Below are 26,162 nucleotides of genomic sequence, written 5' to 3'. Positions count from 1 at the left end.
TGATCCTATATTCTAAACCACTGAATGTTATAAAAATCAATCTGTGGAAATATTTAATGTAAGAAATACCATGTGGAGTAGTAGTAAGGAAAATATTTTCAGCCTGCCAGCCCAGCACAGGACAACCATTCAGGCACTTGCAAGGTCAAGAGTTATTTCTGTTTTGAAAATAGTTTTTTCCCTCCTTTTCTCCTGATCCAGGGAGAAGAAACTGAAAGCTAGAGTGCAAGAGTTAGTGAGTGCTTTGGAGAGACTCACAAAGAGCAGTGAAATCAGACATCAGCAGTCTGCAGAGTTTGTTAATGACCTTAAAAGGGCAAACAGGTAAAGGATCTACCAGCAGATGGATACACCGTTGATTTTTTTTGTGGTGTTCTGGAAATGCACTGTAATCCTCCCCCTACCTTAATGCACGGTTCCTGTGTCCTTGCATCCGCAGGAGTTGACTCTTTAAGGTTATAGTCAGGGATGGGGGAGGTATAAACCTCCCATGTAGGACACTGAAAATGACATAGCCAAGAACAGAGCGGGGAAAATCTTAACTGAGTCACTGGAAAATGCATTAGTATTAAAGCAAACAAACCCCTCTGTTTAGTCAGGTTTACAAATCTGTTATTTTGTTTAAGATTGTTCCCTTTTCTTTGGCTCCAGCCTCTTTATTAATAAACTGGCTTCAATAATTGCACTTAAATCTTACTGCTCACTCAGTAGATTTCACTGGCACTGTGCTTGGATGGACAGTAGCTGCCCTTCCTGCAAGGACCCTATTGCTCATCAGTTTTCATTAATAAATTACACTTGAAGGTGCTTGTGGTGAGGAGCAGTACCCATCTCAAGCTTTCCTACTGAGTCAAGGTGGAGGCACGGAAGATCATACTTCACAGCTGACAAATTAGCACAAGGTGCCATCCTTTGAATATAACACTCTATTTTTTTAAAATGGAAAATGCAAAATCGGTGCTGGGTTTTGCAAGCAGATTCTGGCCATGCAATGTTTTTGTAAGTCATTACGTTTAATGTGGTGGTGTCCTGACTCACAGACAGTGCTCTGCGAGGTCATCATCAGCAACCTCCACCTGGTTCTTTGAACCATGTTTTAAAACGCTTTCAGTAACCAGTTTACTGGTAAAGGTGTGTACTTGCCCCAAGAAAAAGATACAGAGATTAGCACTGATCTGGGTTTGGAGCTAATGCAATTTAGAGTACTAGTACATTTTTGGAAGATGCTCAGTACCCAAACTTCGGAGTTCCCTGAAGGTGGGGTTTTGGGGTGGACTTCTGTAGCACTTGCTATAAAGAGGCCTTTTTGAATGACCTTGTATTGCCTTGTATTTCTAACAGCAACTTGGTAGCAGCTTATGAAAAGGCAAAGAAAAAGCATCAGAATAAGCTGAAGAAACTGGAATCGCAAATGATGGCCATGGTGGAGAGACATGAAACCCAAGTAAGGATGCTCAAACAAAGAATAGCTTTACTAGAAGAAGAGAACTCTAGACCGCACACCAATGAAACTTCACTTTAAATGCGTCTCTTCTAAAGATGCTTAGTGCCATCACAAATTTCTTTCTTTTGGAAGCTCTTAGGTAGCTTCAAATGCTTACAGCTCTGACTGTCAATGCTGACACACTTAAGCACCTTCTCTGGAACCCCAGAGAGGTGCCAATGGGGATAATATGTGTTAACCTTAAGGACTGTTTCATAATGTAAAATGGCAGTGCCTGAATTATCATGCTATAATTATGTATGTTGTCTGTGTCATTATGTCTATATTCATACAGCTTCTCTTCCATTTTATCTATGTCACATGGGTGACAGTGTCACATAGCAAAGTAATTCATGTTAAGAGGTTTTAATTAATTTGGGCAGTTTGGAGATAATTTGAGAGTTTTCCCAATCCCTGCACACAACTCTGTATTATACCCTCAAGACTCGCTGCTGTGGTTAAACCAAATAGGCAGCTGCAGTGGGGAGACGATAGGCTGGCTTGCGGGTTTTTTAGCACGATACTTGCAGTACTGTCACTTACTGTGCAGATCAGGTAGGAAAACTGTTGATTTGGGGAAAAAAAAACCAACACCCACCACCAAACAATCCAAGAAACTCTAGCTGCATCTCTGAAAACTATGATAGTGGTGTATTTCTTACAGTTTGTAAGAGGACTAAAGACTGTGAGTTTCACCATGCCAGTCTGTGCCAATGTTGGGTAACAAATTATAGGAGACCTCCTGGTATTTACATTGCATGGTGTTTGCAGCTATTTCGTGAAACAGTTGGTTTTTCTTGTTAATGCATTATAGCCAAGGTTTTCTTGAAGAAGCTGTGCCATTTTTGTCATGTGTTTAGTGCTTATTACAGCTTTCTATGATCAAGAGGTAGAATGTCCTTTTTATACTTGTTTTGACCAAAAAAGGTACTTATTAGGAATGTACCTGTTTAATATTGAATACATAGGCACAAAACTATAAATGTGTAGGTGTATGGATATACAGCCACAAACAGAATGTGAATGGTGAAGTCTTCATACAGCTGCTTAGGTTAGTTTTTGTTACTGCTAACATTCTCTTCTTTTGCTTAAGCTGCATCACGTTACTGTATTATCAAACTGACTGAACTGAAAATGTTGGCCTATTAATGGTAATGAACATGAAGCAAAACGTGGCAATCAGGCTGCTTTCTCTAGGGAGCAAAATACAGGAGTCTGCTGTAGCTCCTCTTTTGTTCAGAATTTGCTTCTTTTTGAGTATGTAAAACAGCGTCCATGTTTATTTTAACATGCCAAACCAGAGTCTATTAACTTTGTTAGCCTGTTGCCCTGTTACACCTCTACTTACTATTTTTCAGGCTCTGTTTTCAAGTGAATGTGATTTCAGGAGTTGTCTATCCTTTTTGCATTACATGTTGGGTTGCACCTCAAATTTTACTAGTGTATTTAGAATTATGATAACTTCTCTCATTTATTCCTCCAATTTCTAGTACTAAGAAAATATTTTTAGAGGACTTGAACCATTTTTGTCTACAGCAGCCAGAATAGTTATGGGGATTTTTGTTCAGAATATGGCATTATTGTTAAGTCTTGGTTACATGTGAAACCGTAGCAGCCGGTGTTCATGACACCTCCCATCACTGTAGCTGCTGTTCTCCTTCCTTAGGGTGGTGATTCCTACTTCTCTAGAGTCTGATACACCAGCTACAAAGCCAACATCATAGGTGATTGATTGCAATAGCAAGCTAATACAATGGTGATTTCAAAATGAAGTCGTAGGTAGTGATAGCCTGGGATTGGTTTTGATCACTCCTTTCTCCAGGTAACTGCACTTCTTAATTTATAGTGCAAATGGAAATTTTCGCAAACCAGTCTGCTGAGGGAGCAGGCATGTTGATTTCTTACCATCTTTACGGTTTTGTGAAGTACCTGCCTATGACGACGTACCTGTCTATGGCATCTCCCTTTTTTGGCCAACAAGTTTCGCACCAACAGGAATATGGGGTTTTGCCGTAAGCTTCAGCAGTAGCTGATCGTGTTTGTCTCTGAAGAAACACAAAGAAAATTATCCACTGTGTACTGTGGCAAAAATGCAGCTACACTTTTGTCTTCTTGCATCTGAAAACACCCATGTAACTTGAGGTCATCTCAAACTGTCCATGTGAAATACCTTTCACTTAAGGTGACTAGAAACCACTGCTGCACCGGATTTCCTCTTATGCTCAATTTTTTCTGTTTCTTGGTTGCTAGCGGAGCTGTTAAACATAATACAATGAAGCTTAAAGCACTTGAATTGAAACCTGTCTGTAAAGACACAAATTAAGCAAGCTTAAAATGGTTTCACCCGGGTTTAAAGGCATAAAAAGCTGCAAGTGTCCATCAGTGCCTTTTTCAGGCTGAACAATTTGCCGATTCTGCATAAACCAAACATTGTTCTACTACATTCACTGTGTATCTTCCCTACCAACTGTGCTCTAACAGTGGTTTAGAACAGATTATAAATCATCAGTGAATGTAAGCCACTCCCCCTTTCCTCTCATAGGGGGGCTTACAGATGAAAAAGCAAGACGGCTATGGTACAGCCTCAGCAGTAGCTACGGTTTGCCAGACCACCAGTTATTTTTGCCTAAGCAAGCAGCTCCTGCTTCATTTGCTGGCATACTGGAAAAGGCCAGTGGGGAAGTGGTGAAAGGTTTACTGCCATTGTGAAAACTGTTTAATGTTCACAACTGGCTGCAGTTCCAGTGTACCTGTTAGAAACAGCACCAACCCTGAGACTAAATGCCAAAAAACTTAACTCCTTTTAGTTGGCTGTTTGAAATACCAGCACACCAGCCTATAGACGAGTGTGCAAATCACCTTAAGTCACAGCAACCTAACTCACTTAACGTTTTTTGCAGAAGTAGTATGTTTGCAAAGCAAGAAAAATAGGTTGTTCTTGCCAGCAGAACCTGAGTTGTTCACTCGTTAATTAATTTTAAGAGTGTTTTTTTGATTTTCTAAGTCACCGAGGTGCATGAAACTTTGTATTTCACAGAGTGTTCAGGAAAAAAAGTACTTTTTTTCTAATTAAATGTAGAAATCTTCACCAGCTTGAATGTACTGTTAGCTGTTGCAAAGCACATGTGACTAAGTTTGCATTAATGTCAGTATTGTTCTACTGGTTTTATTAGGATTTTTTTCCTCCTGTAATTTTAGAAACTTTTCACCTTACTGAATTAGCTTTAAATGTGTTGTGCTTTTTAGTTTCCTAGCTGCTGTAAAATAGCTATTTTGTGTTTATTTGATATAGAATTGTAAAAACTGCATTTATTTATACAGAGACATTTATAATACTTATTTTACAAATGTTCTTATATTCTGAATAAATTTCTAATGCTGTTTCTTTGCCTCTGGGGTTGCTTTGCCATACCATGTCATCTTACTGTTGAATGGGTCTGCTTAAAGGTACCACCACTTATCTCCTCCAAGGTAAGTTATTGAGGGAGATGGTATGACACTTGTCAGGAAAGTCCACGTAACAGGGACATGAGAAGTTGGTAAGAACCCACCAGCTCTCTGATCATGGCTTTTAGCTGAGCTCAGGAACATTAGCACTTGCCACAAGCCTTCTACAGCTTCAGTGAACACTTCATAGAAATGGAAGGGCACATATGAAACCGTTTCCACACATCCAGTTCTTTTAATAACAAGTTATATGGACTGAAAAAAAAGGCTATTTCATAAATACTTTAAAAGCACTGATTGAAGTTCAGGTACTTCCTTTCTCCAGTACATCTAACACCTTTTAAAAAGATTTTTCTGCTTTCCACTGTGTCTGATGGGCCCCTCATCCACCTTTACAATTGAGTTTAAAAATAATACTTCTTTTTCTAGCACTATATATATATAATCAGTGCTGCTGATTGGCTTAAGGCAACATTTAAACATTCTACAGTGAAAGAATAACCTGCACCAGCAGCACAGGCTTTACATTTCACACTGATCAGCAATGCTTATATTCATACTTTAGCACTTCAGTAAGTTTATGTATAAAGTCATTTAATTTTACAGACAAAAATTACAGTGTAGAAGAAAATGTCAATTTAGTCATAGCCTCTTAAATGGTGTGCTTCAGTTTCTGAACAAGTAAATAACAAAATCACAACCATCAGTACAACAGATGTTACAGGTAGTTACAGATTTCATTTACTAAAACTGAAGAGTTGACTAATGCAAACTTTCTTCAGGATAACATAATGGAAATTGAATAAAATCTGTAACTTTACATGGTTTTAACCCCACTAGCTGCATGTACTTTCTACTTAACAAGCACCGATATGCCACTTACATACCAGTGAGGAAAACAGATCAAGTTCTTGAGCTTTAAACAAACAAGAGGAAGACATAACTCTTCATGCATGAGCCATATAATAAAAAACTGGCTCCCTATTTTCTGCGAGGCATGCAATGCTGCACAGAAAAGCGTTCTCTTTGGGCAGCAATACCTGAGTCAGCCTGGGTCCTGGAACATGTACAGCAATCTAGCATTATGCCAAAATTAATGAACAAAGCCCCACCTTCTTCTGTGGAGTCCGTTTTGCTTTTTAATGTTAAAGTGCCTTGCAAACCCAGCTAAACTGCTCCTCAGGGCTGAAGTACAGCTTCCACATGCTGCAGTGCCATGCAGATGTAGTTAAGTTAGTTACTTAAAGATCCCGGTTTAGGTATAGGCTTGAGAAGTAGTTGCTGAGAGCTCTTAATCATGCAGTTTTGCATATTTTTTCCTGCATAACAAAAATATATACCCAACCAGTAAGATATAAATGGTTTGTCTCCCTAGTTTGAGCAAAATTACTAAGCATGCTTAAAAAAATTCGCAAAGTAAGTTTTTCTCACAGTGGGAAGTGTGTTGTAGAGAACTGAGTTTGCAGTCTCCATATTCTTGAAAAGATAAAAATGCCTTGGTTTAAAATGATTAATGCTCCATGAGCTGTAATCATTCTCTTAAAGACACTGAACTGTAACCCACAGTGGAAACTGGAAGCTAGTTCTTCTGATCAATGATATAAATGCTTAAAAATGACAAAATACTCAACAGTGTTTTCAGTAAATTTCATAGCGGGCCTATTCAAATTTAAACATTCTGCACCCTGTGAAATTTTGGTAATTACTTAAAAGCAAGCTTTCTTTTTTTTTTCTGCAAGTATTGAAGGAAAAATTGACACTTTTACCTCCTTCCCAGAAGCATCCCAGAGCTGAGAACAATTTAAAGATAAGGGTAAAACTGATCCTATACAATGTTAAATGTAGCATAACCTAACATTTTCAATGAAAAGACAAATTAAACCCCAAGCATTTAATTTTAATGTACTAATCCAGAATATTTCTTCTTGTATCATTTTGAATATGGCCAATGTAATTCCTACATATGTTGTCTTCCTTATAAGTTCACAATCTACTCGAAACAGTGAAATGCACACACAGCACAAATCCTACTGCATCTGTCAGTGCTTATGTACAGGATTAAGAACAGTGCAAATACTAGCATTTAGCCTACTTTCATTCTTGAACTACACTATTGCTATAAACGCATAAGAACAAAATTCTATTATGCAAGAGTAGTGACGTTTCCAAGCCTAATTTACTGTAAAAGCACCTTCCTTCAGTTAGTTTGTAGAAATTTACCGTATCTTAAATAATTTTGGTTTCTTCAGAAGCTGAAATACTGTAATAACAACAACAATCTGAAATTATGAAGTCATGTATAAGCACCACATTATTTAACATTTACAGTGCAAGACTTAATTTCTATAAATAAACTGATTTTAAATCAACAAGAGAGGCTATTCTACCAGATCTCAATAATTTTGAGCTTCCTAACACACTGAAGAATATAACCTCCTAATTTAAAAGATGAAGGCACCTGACTTTACCTCTGAAAAAAAAAAACGAAACCTGTTGCTCAAAGTTTATAAAAAATAGGTAGCTGAGGATTAAACGGCCCAATGACCCAACAGCTGGACAGCTAGTCACCTATGGAGCAGCAGCACCATCTTGCACCACAGGATATTAGAGCTTGGATTCTTAGACTCTTGCTCTTCATACCAGAATGACATGAGTGCTGCTATAAACTGCAAATCAACAACAGCAACTCTACTACAGAAAGTAAAAGTTGGAAAAAATAACTTCTTATCTGAAACTACAATCTGAGGGCAAGTCTGTTCAGAACAGCCAGACCCACAGCCTGCCTTGTTTTAAAAAGGAACTGCTACATTCGTAACAGCCACAGGTAGGTGGAAGAAAAACACAGTAAATATTGTTCTCAAATCACCAAATTAAATCAGGAAGGTTCCAGCATAGCACAGAAGCCTGGAACAGTGACTAGGCCCAAAATTTTATTAGAAACTATGCAAGTTTGGTCTGGAGAAATTACATTGTGTTAAAAAAATACTTTGACTGTGCAATAAATAAAGCTCTTTCCCCTCTTCTTCCCAGTACCACTGTTCCAGACTTCAAACTATGTAAGACACAGCTACTGTCAAAAGCATGCATGTACGTCAAGGAGTTGAATTTAGTAACATTTCAGCACAGAACATACATCATTCAATTAGGCGGACCACTCTTCAGTCCGAGTTCAAAGTTCTGAGCATTCTGTGAAGGAGAGATGCTAAAAATCTCACACTAAAGCAGGGAGTTTCTGTAGTACTAGAACTGCAAACTAGTTCTAGGTTCCCAGCACCCACACATTTGTGGGTTTTTTTGTTAAATATTTTATTCCACGAGTTCTTCAATTTCAAGAACACTGAATGATCACAATGTGAATAACCTCTTACAGGCAAGCATTCTCAAACTGAGCGATATTTGTTTTTCAAGTATCTGGACATCAGCTCTCAAGTTTGACATGCAGTTACTTGTTTCTCTGTGTCTAGCTCCCATAAAGTAAAAACTCACAGAACTAAATTCTGTATCTCAGTTGTTATTTCTTCACTGTTTTACAGAAGAGAATGTAAACTGTACTTCTAAACTTAGAAATATACTTAATTAAAGGATGGTGAAATAAGAACATAAACAATAGTAAACAATTCAAAATGTTCACAGTGCAGGGCATGATGGAACCCATAAGGTTCCATCTCATGCCACCACACCTACATTATTTTAGAAACCTTACTGAGAAAGCAGAAAGCAATGCTACTACAAGAAACAGTACCCTTATACAAAGAAGTAAGTTATTGCATATTTATCACATTTATTTGCAACTCACATTAAGGCTAGATTTACTAAATCATGACATATGTATAAGCCCCACTTTGGGCTGCTTAATGAAGCAACCAATTTCTCCTACACTGAACTAACGTTTCACTAAGAAAAAGAAAAGAATGACCCAGTGAATATAGAGAGCAGCCAGCATCTCCTATTCATAGGATGCTTCATTCTAAAGACTTCTTTGTCTGGGACTGATTTCCCAAACAGCTGACAGAAGCTCCAAGTTCACTGGTTCATCAACATCCCCTTTATTTCTCATAGCACTAGATGAAACATAACTAAATTATCTGAAAAGTCAACTTACTTATTAAAGATTTCCACAGCCTGATATTTAATCATGCCTTAGGAGAGTCTCATTAACTCCACAGGCAGTAGCAGCCTCAGGATATGAATACAAACTTCTGCCTCACCGTGAGTAAAGGCACTTTTGCTGGGAAATCAACTACTTGCACTAAAGAAGTAACTAAAGGTTAGTTTTCACCTGAAGCTGAATAACATAACCTGCTCCAGCATTATCCCACCTTCTCAACTACTGTTCTTCACCATTTACTGTTTTGCATTGCCTTTGGATACTTTTTTTTTTTTTCCCCCTACGCAAAGTGAGACAAAGCTAGATTGAGCTATTTCACAATTTGGTCTTGAAAGACAAGGCCCTCAGGACTCTTGTCCTCCAGAAGGAGGAAATGCTGCAGCTTGTTTCTCCTGTTAACTGATACAATAGTCCAGCCTTCCTATCACCAAGATTATTACAGCATTAGAGTCCCAAATCACCTGGTACCAGGCAGGTAAATAAACCAGGAGATAGTTCTAAAGCTATTTCTGAGGAAAAGCACTAGGTAACAGATCAAGTAGGGTAGATGAAGTTGGGTGGTTGAAGGAAGACCAGGATTGGAGCACCTCTCCTATGAGGACAGGCTGAGAGAGTTGGGGTTGTTCAGCCTGGAGAAGAGAAGGCTGTGGGGAGACCTGATTACAGCCTTTCAGTACTTAAAGGGAGCCTATAGGAAAGACAGGGAAAATCTTTTTAGTAGGGACAGCTGTGACAGGACAGGGGGTAATGGTTTTAAAGTAAACCAGGGTAGGTTTAGATTGGATATAAGGAAGAAATTCTTTACACTGAGGGTGGTGAAACACTGGAAGGGGTTGCCCAGAGAGGTAGTGGAGGCCCCATCCCTGGAACCATTCCAAGACCAGGTTGGATAGGGCTCTGAGCAACCTTATCTAGTTAGTGGTGTCCCTGCTCACTGCAGGGGATTGGACTAGATGACCTCTAGGGGTCCCTTCCAACCCAAAACATCATATGATTCTATGATTCTACAATTTTGGTTTTGGATGACACGAGTTGCATAAAGACTCCGTGCATGAGCATACACTGTGATGAGACAAGGACATGGTTAATTCAACCTATGAAGTTACCAATTAGTCACCTTTATTTTAGAGGAAAGTCCATTTTTCAATCTGGGACAACATGCTTGCTACCACAAGCTGCTGTGACATTATTTCACTGCATTTCTCTCAGCTGCAAAGCATGTGTTCAAAACCCCTTAAACTTGAATCATGAAGGTGATTTAACAGTTCGCCACCTCAACTCTTACTGGTTTTTTTGATTCCCCCCCACCCCCAAATCTTCGATATTTTCACTAAGAAAGCATTGTAGCTGAAAATGACTGAGGCTACATCATTTAAATGCTAACTGCAAGTGCAATTCAGTACTACTGGATATATACAGAGCATACACTACACAAGAGATCTGAGGACAACAGCACAGAATACAATACTGGATACCCTTAGAATAGTTATTGCAAGCCTGATTAAGCCATTTAGTGTCACACAATGACTCTATTATCCATGCACCTGCCTTCCTCCTCAGCAAGATCTACAAGAGGCTTATTTACATTCAGGATAAATTCTACACAAGTAACCTCTCACTCACAAAGTTGAAGCGTTTCTTTTTTGAAAGCAGCTGCAACTGGGATAACACAAAATTTTGGAACTTCTTACCCAGCTGGGGACAGTGCATATGAGTTGAAGCTGGACACTTTGAATGGCTAAGTCCTACCCAGTTTGTGTATCCTTACCGAAGACAGAAGCAGAGTAGGTACAAGAAGTCAACATGCTAGAGATTTGACTCCAAGTGCTACTGATTGCCAGACAACAGAAGCCAGCAGTACGAAGGAGGGAAAGTATTTTGGGCAAGCAACCAGGACAGAGAAAGGATGACAAGCTGAGGCTAGGTTTGAAATGTGCAACTTGGTTTCAAAATCACTAGGACAGAGGAGTCCTCTGAGAATGAGTTTCATTGCCACTGCCGTAATATTGCAATGTACTACACAATAATGACTAACAAGGCCAATAATTTACATCAGAGCAGTTAAAAGTTTAGCAAGCTGGTATACTCCAACAGTTAAAAAAAAGTCAATGACATTCTACAAAACACACAGCAAGTTAAAAAAAAAAAAAGGAATGCCCTCTAATGCACAGCTAGGAACAAGTGAACTGAACACTGGAAAGGTACTTTCGTGGACAAAGGCTATACTGCATTTAAAGTGCAACACTTGACTATGCCACTCCCATACTGCAAAGAGAACAAACCCTTCCAAACCACCACTCAGTCCCTGCATTGCATTTAAAAACAAACAAACAAAATAAAACAAAAAAAACTCCTGAGAAAGAGTAAGGCTGGATAAGAAACCCCCTCAATTGCAACAGGCAAGTCTGATGTTTGTTCCTAGTAAGTTTGCTGTCAGAGGTCAAAACTTTTCATTATGGCATCATGGTCAAACTTGAAACTCAAGAAAGCTCTCGATGAGAAAGCAAATTTGTAATGGCCATTGCATGCCACAGAATGTCCCTCTACATGTTCTGGCAGTGGGTCTTCACTGGAGCAACACATCTCATATGCTGCATCTGCTTAAAGAGAAAAAAAAGCATGAAAAAAACCTTTGAACAGCTGTCAATAAGAGTATCAATAAAAACACAAAGCCATACCTCAAATGTATGGTTGATTAATATTCATGACAAAATCTGTATGTCTGGCCGTAACCAGAAGAAGGTAACTCAAACAGCCATATTTACAAGTCATCTGGTGGCTAGAACAAATAAAAGTCATGGCAATCTGGGGACCCTTTCAATAGCTAGTTTTACCCACAGGTGCTGTTTTGCAAGTCATTTCTTAATAGGGAGGAAGAAATATGGCCCTGTTTTCTGAGCAGTAAGTAAAGAACTGTGTGCACTCTCCAGAGTAGTCCAATATCAACTGCATCATATTACTAGCAGGACAGAAAGCCTTGAAGCAACACTCTGTTACCAGCATTGTGTTGACTCAGATGCTACACCTTTCAGTTACTTTTTACTTAGCCACCTGATATAATCTCACAGCATTAAACATTAAGGAGAAGAACTGCAAAACCAACATAAAGCAGCATGTGAAGTTGACCAAAAAAAAAAAATCCAACGCAGATTGCCTTAGAAAAATATGGCTTTATAACATTTGGTAGGTTAGCATACAAGGAAAAACCCTCCATCATTATTATTCAGGTGCCTTCAGCCTGCAATGCATGACAATGGATGAAAATTCAGACTGCACTTGCCTGTTTCAAAGTTATCTTGAAGTCTTCTTGGATTAATCCTTTTTTCACATTTCTGGTTGAAAGAATGACCATACATTACACACTTCATAAAGAAACGGTATTCTATTTCTTAGGGTTACAGGTTAAGCATCAGCTAAAAGGCATGCTGGTTATACTTGCTTTGACACACCTCCTGATGTGTGAATTATTTTACTTATAACTCAGCATGAATTCTGTCACATTACTTTATCTAGTAAGCATGCTTCAAGTCCACAAGTCTTTCAGAAGCATGCAACTCAACAAACCATTTTTAAAATGAAGGCTTTTAGGGAAAATTTTTTTAACCTGGAAAGGTCTTGCATATGATGCACATGCATAAGCCTGTTCTTCAATCAGTTTGTCCCACAAAGCAAGGGGAATGTATTTGCAAACACACTGCTACTGCCAATTAAATTACCCTGCATTAGAGACACAAACTTATAACTCTCCAGGGAAAGTTTTAGCCCCAGGTATGCTGCTCCAAGTATACAAATACAGAGAAAAGTATGGCCCTTTGCATTCTGTGCGAATTAAGAGTTCCCTGGCCTCCAAATTGTACTACAAAATTATCACGGGGACATGTAATATTTCAACTTAAAAAAAACCTGAGAATCATGAAAATGCAAATGAAACACTACAGAAGTATTTGTCAAAGTCTGCAAAGAGTCTACAAAGTAACTGTGGAGTATTAACAGTTCCACGTGTTTCCATCAAGATCCTACAGATTCCGATTACAGTTTTTTTCTATACAGCCAAAATTCTGGGCAGTCAATTCTTCGGTTCTTCATTCTACTCTCAGATCCAAATGCAATTAACCATTTCTTGCTACAGTGAGGATTTTACAGGACAAGATTTTATGGTTTCTGCACTTTTACATGAAAAACAGAGAGAAGGTAATAACCACAAGCTAGAATGGGAAGGATCTAGCTTACAGACAGTAAACAAGAAAAACTAAAGCCTGGACAAGCCAGCTGAGCTGCATGGAGAACAGGGGCTCACTGCTGCACAAGTCATAAAGACATATTAAAAAACAGAGATGGGGAGGGGGATCAAAAAGACATTAAATTAAAAAAAGAGAGATCTCAGTGAGCCCTCTCCCAGCCAGCAGAACTGTGGGGACAATTAGTTACTGCAAGGAAAAGGTGACAAACCAAGAAATTTACAAACTGATGTAGTTCTACTGTATGATTAAAAAATTAGAGAAGATTCTGGCATTCAAGTCAAGTCTGCCTCTCAACATTTTGGCCAGAGAGAAGGGAAGTAATAAGCATATGCATTACTACTTTGTATCTAATTGTTGCATAACAAAACTCCATGTTTACAATAATATATCATACATGAATAAATACGACATGTACTACACTGACTTACTGACACGCTACAGTAGGCTAATACCTGACAGGAACCTGGAAAGCTGCAGGATTGTCCCCTGAAACAGCTGACACATTTCAACTGCTAAAGTAAGACTTACTTCTAAAATGCAAACTTTGAAGTTTAGTATGCTTGTATATGTATATGCATATGCATGTATATGCATACGCATGTATATGCATACGCATGTATATGCATACGCATGTATATGCATACAAGGTAAGAAATGTTGTATTTCTAGAATTACATACCAAATATTCTGATCAAATGTGCTTTTGATAGATATGCACTCCACTTTCTTTCTTTTTTTTAGCAGGACATTGGCATGGACATTTGCTAAGCATTACTGGAACCTGTTAATGAGACAGCTGCTGCATGTTTCTTACCAAGGTATGGTTTTGCTTAACTGGTTGACTGTGGACTCCATTTGTTCGCTTCTTTTGACTGGAAGTGTCTTGATACTGTTTTCTGCCATTGCTCCTCAAGCTCTGACTCTGCTAGTAAGTCCAAAATGTAGTAAAGAGAAGAGTTTAAATGGCAGCATTGAACATTATTGCACTGACAGTTCCTACTTATTACTTAAAAGTTTCCTCCAAATAACCTCAAAACATGTAAATGGTATCTTTTGTAGACAAACTGAAGCACACTGAAATTAACCAAACATGCACTCAAGTTACAGAGTCAACAGCTGTTACTCAGTCTCTCTTGCACTATTACAGGCACTGTATTACACAATAAATTCAGTTCAGTGAGTTCCCATACACTGATGCGTATATACTAGTGGTACCCAAAATAGTTCAAAAATGGTACTGGAGGACATCAACATGGTGAGTAGTAATTGCTGTTTACACCTAAAACAACACAGCTACCACCTGATACCCACAACCTCTAAGGTCAGATAAATCTGAGAATTCCCAAGACCCCCCCCCCCCCATGTTTTTATTTTTGCATGTTATGGTGATAAAATTCAGTATTTTCAATCCAAGACATCTGTTTTAAATAGCCCAGATGCATATGTTTGCCTAAGAAACAACCTACCTTTATTTTCAAAACTTCAGACATCTCAGGATGATTATATGGCTTCTGTGGCTGTTTTGGCTTCACCCACTGTTCTCCTGAAAAGCCATCTGTAAACACCTGCTGACTACAGCGAAGTTTGGATCTAGTACAGGAAAACAGAGTTTACAACACAACTTCAAATGTATTGATAGCAGAAGAGAAACATGAAAGAATTTTCTGCTTTGTGAGAACAACTGGGAAGAGAAGTTTAAGTAACCTAGTGTGGAAACTGTAATAACGCTCACTGCATTCACCCAGCTTTGTTTTGCCTCCTGGAAAAAACCTTTTACTCTGCGTAGACAGCAGGCTAGGTCCACGTTAGCATTTGTCCTGTTGTTGTCAGTGTTGGTGCTGACCTGACTGAGATTACTGGAGTATAGCCTTCTCTTTGGGACTACAGGTTTTCAAGTTTGCTCTTACCACCTTTAGCACAGCTGAATCAAAAGCCAGCAGCACTTGTTCCCCTAGTGACCCCCACAGGCTTTACTTAGTTAGCTATTTCTGACAGTACTTTAGAGCCCTACTTTAGAGAGCCCTATTTTTCATCTGTGGCAGTGCCAAAAGCATTGAACTTGAAGCACTAAAAGTTACCTACTTGTTTTAGCTTCTGTTTTTTGGATTCCCATAGACAGGGCTCAAGAAATTATATCAGTTCTGACATGTGAAAATTTACTAAAAAAAAAAGTGTATCTTGGCATTAATTAACTTCTCATCCTATTTACAGTCCTATGAGATAGCCTGTGATTTTATTATTTTTTTTTTTTTTATTAACCTATTACTGGAACACGAATACTCAGAGAAAGAGAAAGGACAAGCAGCTTTTTATGACCAATGTTTTACAGAAAGGACATAGAGGTGTTAAACTGACCTGGTTCTTACCTAGCTTTTTCCAAGTTGGGCTTAGAGGGTGTGCTCCCTGTAGACGAAAACCCATTGTCGCTATCTGAGGAATCTCCATTCCTTCGGGAAATCCATTCCCTCAACGGCCTGTGAGCAAGGACAAGTGCAAGAAGATCTACTTACTAAAACAAATCTAAAGAAATTAAGTTGTCTGAAAGGCACTGGCCTTTCAGAGGCTAGCATTTCCCTCATCTCAAACATACCTGATAAAGGGAATTGCCATAAAAAATTTGTTAGGTGCCAAACCCAGCTTGGACTTCGGGGTCATGTCATTTCTGTGGCATGGCAATTTGTCAATGGAAAACCACTCAATATTCTACAAAAACAAGAAATAAAATCAAAATACCCACTACTATAGCTTTACAGAATGAATTAATCAACCACAATTATTTTGCTTAATCAAAAAATTACAATGGAAGACTTTAACAGACCACAACAGGGTTTTTCTGTTAAGTTAAAGGTTAAGTTAACAGTGCGGTTGTTCTTCTGACTACAGCTACAGAGTAATAGACGGTACAGCACATACCCACGGCAAGATATGGCACCTAAAATATAAAAGGTATTATCTAGCAACTAAATTCTGAATAAGCTTTTCAAAAACAAACCAAGCAAAGGGAATGCCATAAATAAAGCTTTACATTAACTTTCAAAGCTATTGCTTCTTGCTATTTTTATTTAGAATGCCATCAAAACTAGACCACCACTACTAGTTCAAAAAGCACCAGAAAGAAGGGGACTTAGTTTGCAGAGTAAGTTTCCATTTTTGTTATAAAAGAAAAAAACATGGGTAAAGGACAGGACTTGTTTTCTAATTTATGCATTATACTTTGCAGAGTGGGGAACAAAATCAGGAATTCTGAATACAGACAGTGTAGAAGACTCCACATGAGCTTTTCTATTGCAGAACCTAGCCCCAAACCCCCACGTCCAAATAAGATGTGTATTATGGGAAGAAGTTACAAACTGAACAGGTTTTCAATATAATTCTACAGGGAATACAAAAATGGCATGCCCGATTGTATTAGATCAGATGAAGATGGTGCTTCAGCAGGGAGACAAAAATCTGTCATCGTAAGAACTCATCACCCCCACACAGATGGTCACTGCTATATAAAGGGGGGTATTTACTGTACATTTTAAAAAACCTCAGAGCTCACCAACTTTCACTTCATATTTTGAAAAACAGGTTTCTAATGCAAGAACTTAAGAGACTCCTGTCTAGTCAAGTACAACTACCTTTTCCTATTTAGAAAGCCAGAAGCCCTGTTCAGTGGCACCATCTGCATGAAAATATGGGGGTAGCTGTTTTAAACTGAATTACTATACAAGAAATTCAAACTTCATAGATTATGGATATCAGGATCAAAGTTTCCAACAAGTCTGCTACCCACGTCTTTGCTTCTGCCTTTCACAATAGCTTTTAAAAGCCTAATGGTACACAAAGCATCTAAAATAGTTCCTGTTTTGTGTCCCCTTCCCAACCTCCTCCTTAAAACACACTTTTCTCTAAGTCTGGATGGTATTAGCCATGGAAGAGAGAACACAATCCTTAGTTTCTCCTTCTGATACACAGGCTTTTGTATATCAGAATAATTACATCTTCAGAAGAACGTATGGTTATATGCAGCTATAACTAGGAATATGATTAACACATACACCACCTAAAAGAAAAGAAGGGGAGAACTAATAGTTTGACAGCATGTTCCAATGATATTTTCATGATGAATGGAGACATCAGGCAGATTATAAAGAATCAGTCTTTGTAGTAGGGTTGCAAGAAGTTGACAAGACCCTACAGTGCAGAAATGCCATTTGTACCTAGTATTTATCATGCTTGGCAGTTTCATTATTTTACGGACCATCAGCTTTAAAAATCAAGCTTCCCAACAAGGTACCCACAGATTCAAACAAGATAACACATACCCGGATTTCCCTTCTAGTTTTGGGGTTGAACTTTGTGTTCTTGGGAACACCTGGAATGATGTACAGCCGTGCTAATTGATCATTAATTCGCAGCTCAATGTATTCTTCTTTGCAGATATAATCTTTTATGTCAAACCCAGTTTCTTCAAACACCTGAGAAGCATATGATGAAATCAGTGTGTGTATTCAGATTTATCCATTCAGAACTTATCATCACAAGGGACACAATGACTAGTTTTCAGATCTATTCATAAAAACAGGCCACTGCTGGGAAAAACAAGCCTTTACACATAGATATATGCCCAATAATAGAAAAAGTATCTAAGACCCTATATGCTTTACATTTCTCTAAGACACATAGACACATAATAAAAGTTGAAAGAACTCCATTACACCTTCATGTAGCAATTTATTAATATGCATGGAGAGTTGCTAGCTGCTCCTCCATGCAGCTAAATGCATGGAATTCTTATTCACAGCAAAAACTACTATTTGGGGAGTAAAGACATCTCCAAATTCTAGCAAGGTTTTCTTGCACCACAATTTTTCTTCTCTTTCAACAACCCTTCTACTTCATGAACGTTCCACACCTAATACACATAATCATTTTTACATTCATAACAAAATCCAGCAATAGGGTAGCAAAACTTTTACTACAAAACCCAAACTGCATATTCTTGCTGGCAAACAAACTTAAAATTGCATTGTCAGCCACTCTAAAGAAAAAAATAGGACTGTTATACCTGCTGGAGATTACTAGAGAGACAATTACACTTTAAAAGAACATTTTCTTTGCATATTTTACCATCTTGCAGTGAAGAATCATAGATTCACAGAATGGTTCGGGTTGCAATGGACTTTCAAAGATCATCTAGTCCAACCCTGGGCCACGGGCAGGGACATCTTTCACTAGATCAGGTTGTTCAAAGCCTTACTTCAAAATACTTATTTTTGATAACATTCTCAAATATAGTAGGTTTATAATGGAAAAATATTCACGTCAAACCCATCTAATAGCTTAAATCAGATCATGCCTCTAAGCTTGCTAAGTAAATACTCATTTTTAGGAAGTTCCTAGTCCTCAAAATCTTCATAGGAAATACAAGTACTCAGAAAACATGCAGGATTGATACCACAGTCCAAAATATTTCTGCCCAGACAGTGGAACATGCATGTGAACAATCACTCCTAGAACTGGATATTAACCCCAGGACTATTAAGCCCCACTGTCAATAGTCCAAAGGTAGAAGTCCTCTGGTATTTTTTTTAAAGACCAGATTTAGAATTAAAAAGGACAGGATCTTCAGTAAAACCTCTTCAGCCCCTATCTCCTGTGGGTACATATAATGAAAAATAAACCAAATAACTGTATATAAAATAATAATAGCAGCAAATACTCGAAATAAGTTACACAAAATACCAATGTATATATATTGGTATCAGCAAAATGATTTTAAGTTCCATTTTTGAAAATGCAGAGGAAATTAATATGAATAACAAACGAAAAACAAATACGAAAAACACAGAAGTGCTTAATACAAAGCAAATAATTGACCAGTTAGTCTTCAAATTAGCACATAAGACCCCTCTTTTATCAAAATAAAAAGCAAGCCATCTTCCCATCTAACTAAATTAAAGCCAGCGGAGTTTAGGGAAAAAAACCAACCAAACACACACACCCCAGAACCCCACCACACACTGTCTCAATTAAGAGAAGATATGCTTTTCCTCCTATTTACTCTTGCTACTAACATCAATGTTTCCCCTTCCTAAATGATCTTTCGAGACAATTTAAGTGAATTCATTGTAGAAACTCCTTTTACCAAGAGAACCCATTTAGTATGGTTTTGCACTCATCAACTTCTGAAATACTACTGAACTGTGTAGGTGCTGCCCAGTGAAGACCTCTTCAATTAGACCTTATACAGATGCAGTTTATGGTTTTAGTCCTGTGCTGACTCTAGTAAAATCAGTTAAAAGATGTGTGCACAGATATTACAGACATCCTGATTCCTGGCCACATATAAGCCTTTAAGAATTTACCAGTTTATCCCCAATGACAATCTACCTTGATGGAAAAAGATGATGGCAAGTGTAATCAAAAAAATCAATTCTCCAAATTAAAAACACCATCAAAAGATTTTTTTCCCTGTATAACTGTGCCACTTTAATGCTTTTGCTAGCATAACTTGAAGTAAAGAAGGCTGCATACTTCACGTCACTTCTTCCTGAAGCAGTTGCGCCTAGTTTGTCCTGTCCATTGTGCTGTGGTGCATATATTTTTATGGCCTCCCCTCCCTTCAATTCAGTCCTTTAGATCAACCCTAAAAGCACCTGACTAGTAAGAGTTTAACTGAACAAGCTGTTCATGGGGTTAGGGGAAAGAGACACGCATTCAATAATCAAGACTAGTTTATTAATTCTCTGCTCATCCTTCCCCAGCCCTTAAGATATGTAATGACAGCCCTGTCATTACATGCATCTGTAGCTCAGGTGTGTCACTCTTTGGCAAGTCATTTGATACTACATGCATAATGTTCTACACTCAGAGATCAGTAACTGCTAACATGAAGTGTATTTCATGTGTGTCCATTGAATAATAGTGCAATGTTAAGATCTAACACCGTATTTTCCTTTTCAAAGTCCTTATCAAATATATGAGTGATACAGAAAGCACCATCAGGAAATCAGAAATATGGAAGTTTTCATTTGTGCATCTTCAACATGTGTACTTAAAAAAAAAATAATCCATGATTTCTCAGATATTGATTCGGTCCAAGCATGAAGAAAACTAATGCATCTTACTACTTCCCCTCATCTTAATTTTCTCTCTCAAAATATTTGGCTGTATGATGTTACATGAACATTGAGTTTATACCAGTAATAGTCTTTTACAGGCTATTTTTAAAATGCAGCTTCGCTAGATATCTATGTCTCCAGCAGCAATAAATCCCACAAATTATTTTATTTTTCAGATTTTACTTGCCATATACATTGGTCCTTGTTCCTGCATCACTGAAAAATATAAAAGTAAAGTTCTTCATAATTTTTACATAATCTTCTACAACCTCCAACTCAACTCTTTAGCCTTTTTACATAGCCCAGTGCACATATGCTGAATTTCCATTCTTCTATCTTTTTACAGTTACGATATTAAAACAATTGAAAACATCCAATAGTGATTTTAAATTCTAGAACCACACCCTTGATTATCACTCAGAAAAGCACTAAAAGCTACGGTAGAAGAAACCTGCAAGAACAGACTATTTATTTACATGATTTCAATAGATACCTAAGCAAAATATCCTTTCATCTAACACGTATATACTGCTCTAAGCCAAATTTAATTTTTTCAGCTTAAATTTAAGGGAATCAAATACAACTTACCTCTCTAGCAGCACAGTCATGAGGAGCCTCTTCTTTATTTACTTTCCCTTTTGGAAATCCCCAACCAGACTTTGCTAAATAGCCCTGAACCAAAAGAACCTGCAAAATAAAAGGGAATGCAACGGTCACAAATGTCTTCCCTTCACTGTCCCCTCCTTCCCCAAAAGATAAGTTTAGCCTGGAGGAAGGAACCTGTTAGGTTTTCTGTGTTCTAGCAAGAACTGTGAAATTGTTTTATGGGACCATGCAACTCAGAATAAAAAAAAAACCAAACCAAAACTGAGTAGGAAAGCAAGTGGAAGTGTGTTTACTGTCTCACATATTATATTTCCATACACACTCAACAGTGTCAAGTAATTGACAGGTCTTTGTGAACCTGAAGCACTACTTTTTTTTTTTTTTCTCCAATGAAAAATGTAAACAACAAAAAGATTACATCTGCCAGCATATGCAATTCTTCCCTCTAGCCCTTCACAACTATTTCTGTACTTACATTTTCAAGTGTCTCATCAAGAATAATTGCACCATAGGTTGGCACTCCCATTTTATATTCTTTCCACTCATCTAAAACCTTTTGTACATCTTCACCTTGAGGCAGTAAAAAAGGGCAGTGACTGAAGAGTACAGCGTCATGTTAAGGAAGACAAATGTAAGCATCCACAGTTTCAAATCACACGCAGACATACAAAAGATACCCACTCAAGATTTACAATAACCACACTCGCCCTGACAAATGCTTTCAAGATATATTCTCTTGGAAGTAAAAAATATTATGAATAATCCATCACCAATCTCTAAAGGTCAGAAAGCATCAAATAATTTGGTAATTCTAATATAAGTCAATTAAAAAAAAAATAAAAAAGATGGTGCAAGGCTGCTTGTTTGAAGGAAGGTCTCCCCTAATTCCTAATTTTGAAGAAAAAGTATCCCCATAGCAGATGCATTAAACACACTTTTTTTCTTCATTTTGAAGTGACAGACAAAAATAAAGCTTCATCTCCGGCTCGAAGTATGTGGAGATAAATTTTTCCCAGAATCATTTGTCAGACTCTGGTACAGAACCTGTACTTAAGTATTACTATGCAAAAAAATTATTTTTAATGGCATCAAATTACAGAGATCTAAATCCTAATACACTTTACCAAAACCCACCATGCAGAGAAAACAGGAACGACCTTTGTAACTCTAAAACTTTGAAAGCAAATCTACAAGTCCTTAATAAAATCATTAATATATTACATATAAAAATAGTATCAAGCAACAGAAAATTATATTTTTACAGTTTATTGTTAAAATAAAAGCTGTATTATCTCAAAGTAAATCTCTGTTATCAAACAACAGAGAAGTGTATTGAATACTGAAACCATAGATAATATTATCGTGAAAGCTAGAAGCAATACTCCAATCCCACATCAAGAACACATGAAAAAAAGGTTAAAACTAAAACACTTGCTGGATGAAAGTCATGAGTTTTTCTCCAGCAAGGACTAGATAGTGTACATTCCAGCAGCTCTTGTAAGCAATAAAAAAAGCAGAGGCCAACTGTATGAATTCAGTAAAAATGCATCCTCTCCACTACCAACAGAACTGTTTCTAGGAGTAACTCTCAGTACTTTAAACAAATACATACCACTGCCCGTGGGGGAACACATACCACCTTCAGCTACATTGACAATTATGTCACTATTTACTTGGGAAGTGGTAAAATTAAGGAGACAGAACACCATGTAGAGCTCCCAACAGCTCACCTCTGAAACCCATGTGGTCTGCCAAAGTGCAACCATGAGGAAAAATCCTCAAAGATAGAAATTACCTGTTTCTCATAGTTGTTTAGCAGTCTGAGAAGCATTATGGAAGCAACAAACTGATAAAAATCACATACCTAGAAGTACTTCTAATCACTAGCACATGGACTCATATTTTCCTGCTGCAAGTACGAAATTTCATTAATAATATTCAGTTTGCACTTTATCCACTGAGACAGAAAACAATCACAGTAATAAAAAGGATATCAGCCTTAGCAAAGTCTCTTATCCCACACTGAGGTAATCCTGGTGTGTTTTGCATGTAGAAATCCAAGTAAAACCAATGGGCAAGTTCAATCTGAAAACACACTCTGATTGCATTGTCTCTCTCTTCACTCGGAATGTGCAAAATAAATCGACTGCCAGGAAAGAAAGAAGAGAAAGATTAGCCAAATCTATCGATTTAAATAAATCTAACAACAAAAATGCATTGCAACAGCGGAATTCCTGGTCCATTAGCACAGAGCAACAGAACACCAGACCTTCCTGGTGCTCTGGACAGCAAAAGGTTTTCACATCAAAGTAAAATACAACTTTTAAAGTCATGAAGGAGAATGGATCACGATATTTTTTCATAAAAGTCAATTACAATAAACAAAGTAAATTGACTGTTGTGAAAACAGGGAGGGAGAGGACATCCTACATAAATGGCTATATTACAAGAATGAAAGCATTTTACATGTCCAGTAAAGAACATCTGCAACCTCTGATAACAGATGTCAATGCATGTTTTTCTGAACACAAGCTAATGCAGCTATGTATTTTCATTTAAAACCACAGTAAAGTATCAATTTATGTAGATATAAAAATTCAATACTACCCTATTAATTTTCTCAGTCTGAAATAGAACAAGGACATACAGAACATGCTTTGTTTTTCAAGGCTACTTTATGCTTTAGCTCAGATACTGGCCCACAAATAGAGAATCACAGAGATGTAAGTGTACGTAGCACCATGTGATAACTTACTTTACTTAAGCAGAAGCAGCTTGACTTATTCAGTTGTAAGATCAAGAACAACAGAATTAACTTTTTAGAACTTTAAGGTCATCCACCGCACTGAATTTACACCATTTGACAGAGATCTTTTATATTCATCTCCTGAGTACCACCAGCTAAATTCCCAAAGCGCGTATCATTGCCAGAACCAGAAATACTTAAGACATCTTTACGCAGAATTTGACAAATATAAATTGTTAAGGGATGTCAAAAGTGGTTGCCTCTCCCAGCCACTCTGGACAAGGACTGCCTCCTGCCAGCCGTTGAGCCCAGCCCAGGGTCTCTGCCCAGGCTGAAGGACACTACTGCTGCTTTCCCTGTGGCAGGTTCAACCAGCAGCAAAGCCCAGCATATGTATCCCAGGGACGCACAAACAGGACACTAACGTGGCTGGTCATGCAGGCTTCAACAGTACCTACATACAGGACTCACACAAAACACAAGCACAGAGATCCAAGTCCCCTTATCTTCTTTGGCTGGCAGAGGCAGAAGGTCACTAGTACAGGCACACACTTGACACTCTCCAGGTTCACAAGCACACACGCATCCACAGGTCCCTCAAGTACCAGCACAGTTCCCTCTGTCCACCCAAGACCCCTGCCCAGATCCCAGGCTCTCATACCCACCACACAGGTCCCTGCCTCACCGACTGGTCCAGCTTGAAGTTTCTAGTGAGCACACATGTACAACAGGTTTGGGGAAGGTAAGACACCTCCCACCAACCCAGCAGCTGGCACCAGGCACACGGGTCCTGCTCCAGCCACCAGTGCTCTGCCCCTCACCCACTTCACTCACACAGTTCCCCTGCAGCAGCTAGTTTTCGGGACACTCACCATTCTCACCTGTCCTGGTTTCGGCTGGGATAGAGTTAATTTTCTTCCTAGTAGCTGGCAGAGTGCTGTGTTTTGGATTTAGTACTAGAAGAATGTTGAGAACACACTGATGGTTTAGTTGTTTCTAAATAGCGCCTAGACCAGTCAAGGACTTTTCAGCTTCCCCTGCTCTGCCAAGGGCACAAGAAGGTGGCAGGACAACTGACCTCACCCCTCCCAGCCAGTGTGTGGGATCCCCTCCTAGTTTACAGCCTCACCAGATGGAAAGGCCAGGCTGATCTTCCTGGTAGTGGTGTCTGTGGTTTCCTGATAGCCCACCGACTAGTGTGACTGGCACGTTTGTTTCTTGTCATTGCCTCCACTTTTGTTGTCTTAGGTCTGTGTCTGTACATTTTTGGTTCCCATTTCGCCCTTCTTCCCTTAGTTTCCCAGGAGCAGGTCCCTGCTCAGACAAACTTGCTGGAATGAACATTCCCACACCTCCACGTACCCGCGTCAATCAGTGGCCAAGTTTGGTTCTCATTGCGGCCTCCCTTATTGCTCCTCCCTAAGGTTGTGTCCCTGTACTTTTTGTGTATGGCTTTGTCCCTTCTTATTATGCTGTTTTCACATTGAAAAAGGTGCTTGACCAGATACCCTTAAAGAAGCAGACACTCTCCCTTACATAAATAACCTTATTCACTTCCACAATAGTTTCCTACTTGCCAATCGAAAATTGGCAATACTACCCCCCCAACAGCTCCTTTCTTTTTGAAGGTTCTATTACTGCTGAAAATAGCCCTTACTTAAAGCTGCCATAGAGTAATGGGAAAAAATAATTCTGTTTTATTTTATAACTAGTTGATGATGTTTTCTTGCCCCAGCACTGCAACTGAACATAAATCTGAAGATACAATATGTCAATGCAGTATCAAAGAGCAGTAAGAACATGACAGCATTAGGGTTAGGGAGGGAGCAAAGCCAATTAGAACACTACTTGCTAATCAAAAACTTAACTCCTAAGTTACTTAGAGTGACTGAAGTGCTAACAACAGGCACCTCTAGGGTGCACTAGGTGCAGGTGCCCAGGCGCTGGCGGCAGGGCATGGAGGGTGGCCTTGGTTGTGAAGAGGTCGGGGCTGCCCGTGCCAGACACAGCTGGCTCCATTGGACCCACCACAGGGCACAGCTGACAGCAGCAGCCAAGACGGTGGCACCTCTGGGAAAGCATGTTTAAGAAAGGACAAAAATGCCAGACAGGCAGAAGAAGAGAGAAATAGTGTGAAACAGCACCGCAAACAGCAAGGTCAGAGAAGGAGGAGGGAGAGGAGGTGCTCCTTAGCAGAGCAGATGTCCACACAACAGTGAGTGGAGGATCCCATGCCAGAGCAGAAGGGTATTTCCTGAAGGAACTTTAGCAAAGCATGAGGAGGAAGAAGCAGCAGAGACCAAGTGTGATGGACTGACCACGACCCCCATTCCCCATCCCCCTGCGCTGCTCAGGGGAGAGGAGGTAGAGGGGTCAGGAACGAAGGGGTGAAGTTGAACCTGGGAAAAATGGGGATGTAGGG

General features: G+C 38.7%; 2 protein-coding genes across 2 annotated transcripts in view; one reads left to right on the top strand and one right to left on the bottom strand.

Moving 5' to 3' along the window:
- MCC (MCC regulator of WNT signaling pathway) overlaps nt 1-9,693 on the top strand; it is a 209,070-nt gene extending 199,377 nt beyond the window's left edge. Inside the window, exons 17-18 of the mRNA XM_035888472.1 lie at nt 202-324; nt 1,342-9,693. Coding sequence (XP_035744365.1) covers nt 202-324; nt 1,342-1,522 — 304 coding nt within the window. The 3' untranslated portion in view covers nt 1,523-9,693. The remainder of the gene's footprint in view (nt 1-201; nt 325-1,341) is intronic.
- A 295-nt stretch (nt 9,694-9,988) lies between these two features.
- Nucleotides 9,989-23,148, bottom strand: DCP2 (decapping mRNA 2; the record flags this gene model as incomplete). The annotated part of the gene is made up of 10 exons (XM_009648680.2): nt 9,989-11,635; nt 12,319-12,370; nt 14,094-14,201; nt 14,746-14,869; nt 15,646-15,753; nt 15,870-15,982; nt 17,590-17,742; nt 20,977-21,075; nt 21,470-21,597; nt 22,989-23,148. Coding segments are annotated over 10 exons (1,209 nt in total), but the record flags the coding sequence as incomplete, so codon positions are not given.
- Between the last annotated feature and the right edge of the window lie 3,014 nt (nt 23,149-26,162).

Source organism: Egretta garzetta, unplaced genomic scaffold (genome assembly GCF_000687185.1).
Source record: "Egretta garzetta isolate BGI_Z169 unplaced genomic scaffold, ASM68718v1 scaffold271, whole genome shotgun sequence".
NCBI lineage: Eukaryota > Metazoa > Chordata > Aves > Pelecaniformes > Ardeidae > Egretta > Egretta garzetta.
The sequence above is the reverse complement of the archived record's forward strand: the minus strand, read 5'-3'. Positions and strand labels throughout refer to the sequence as shown.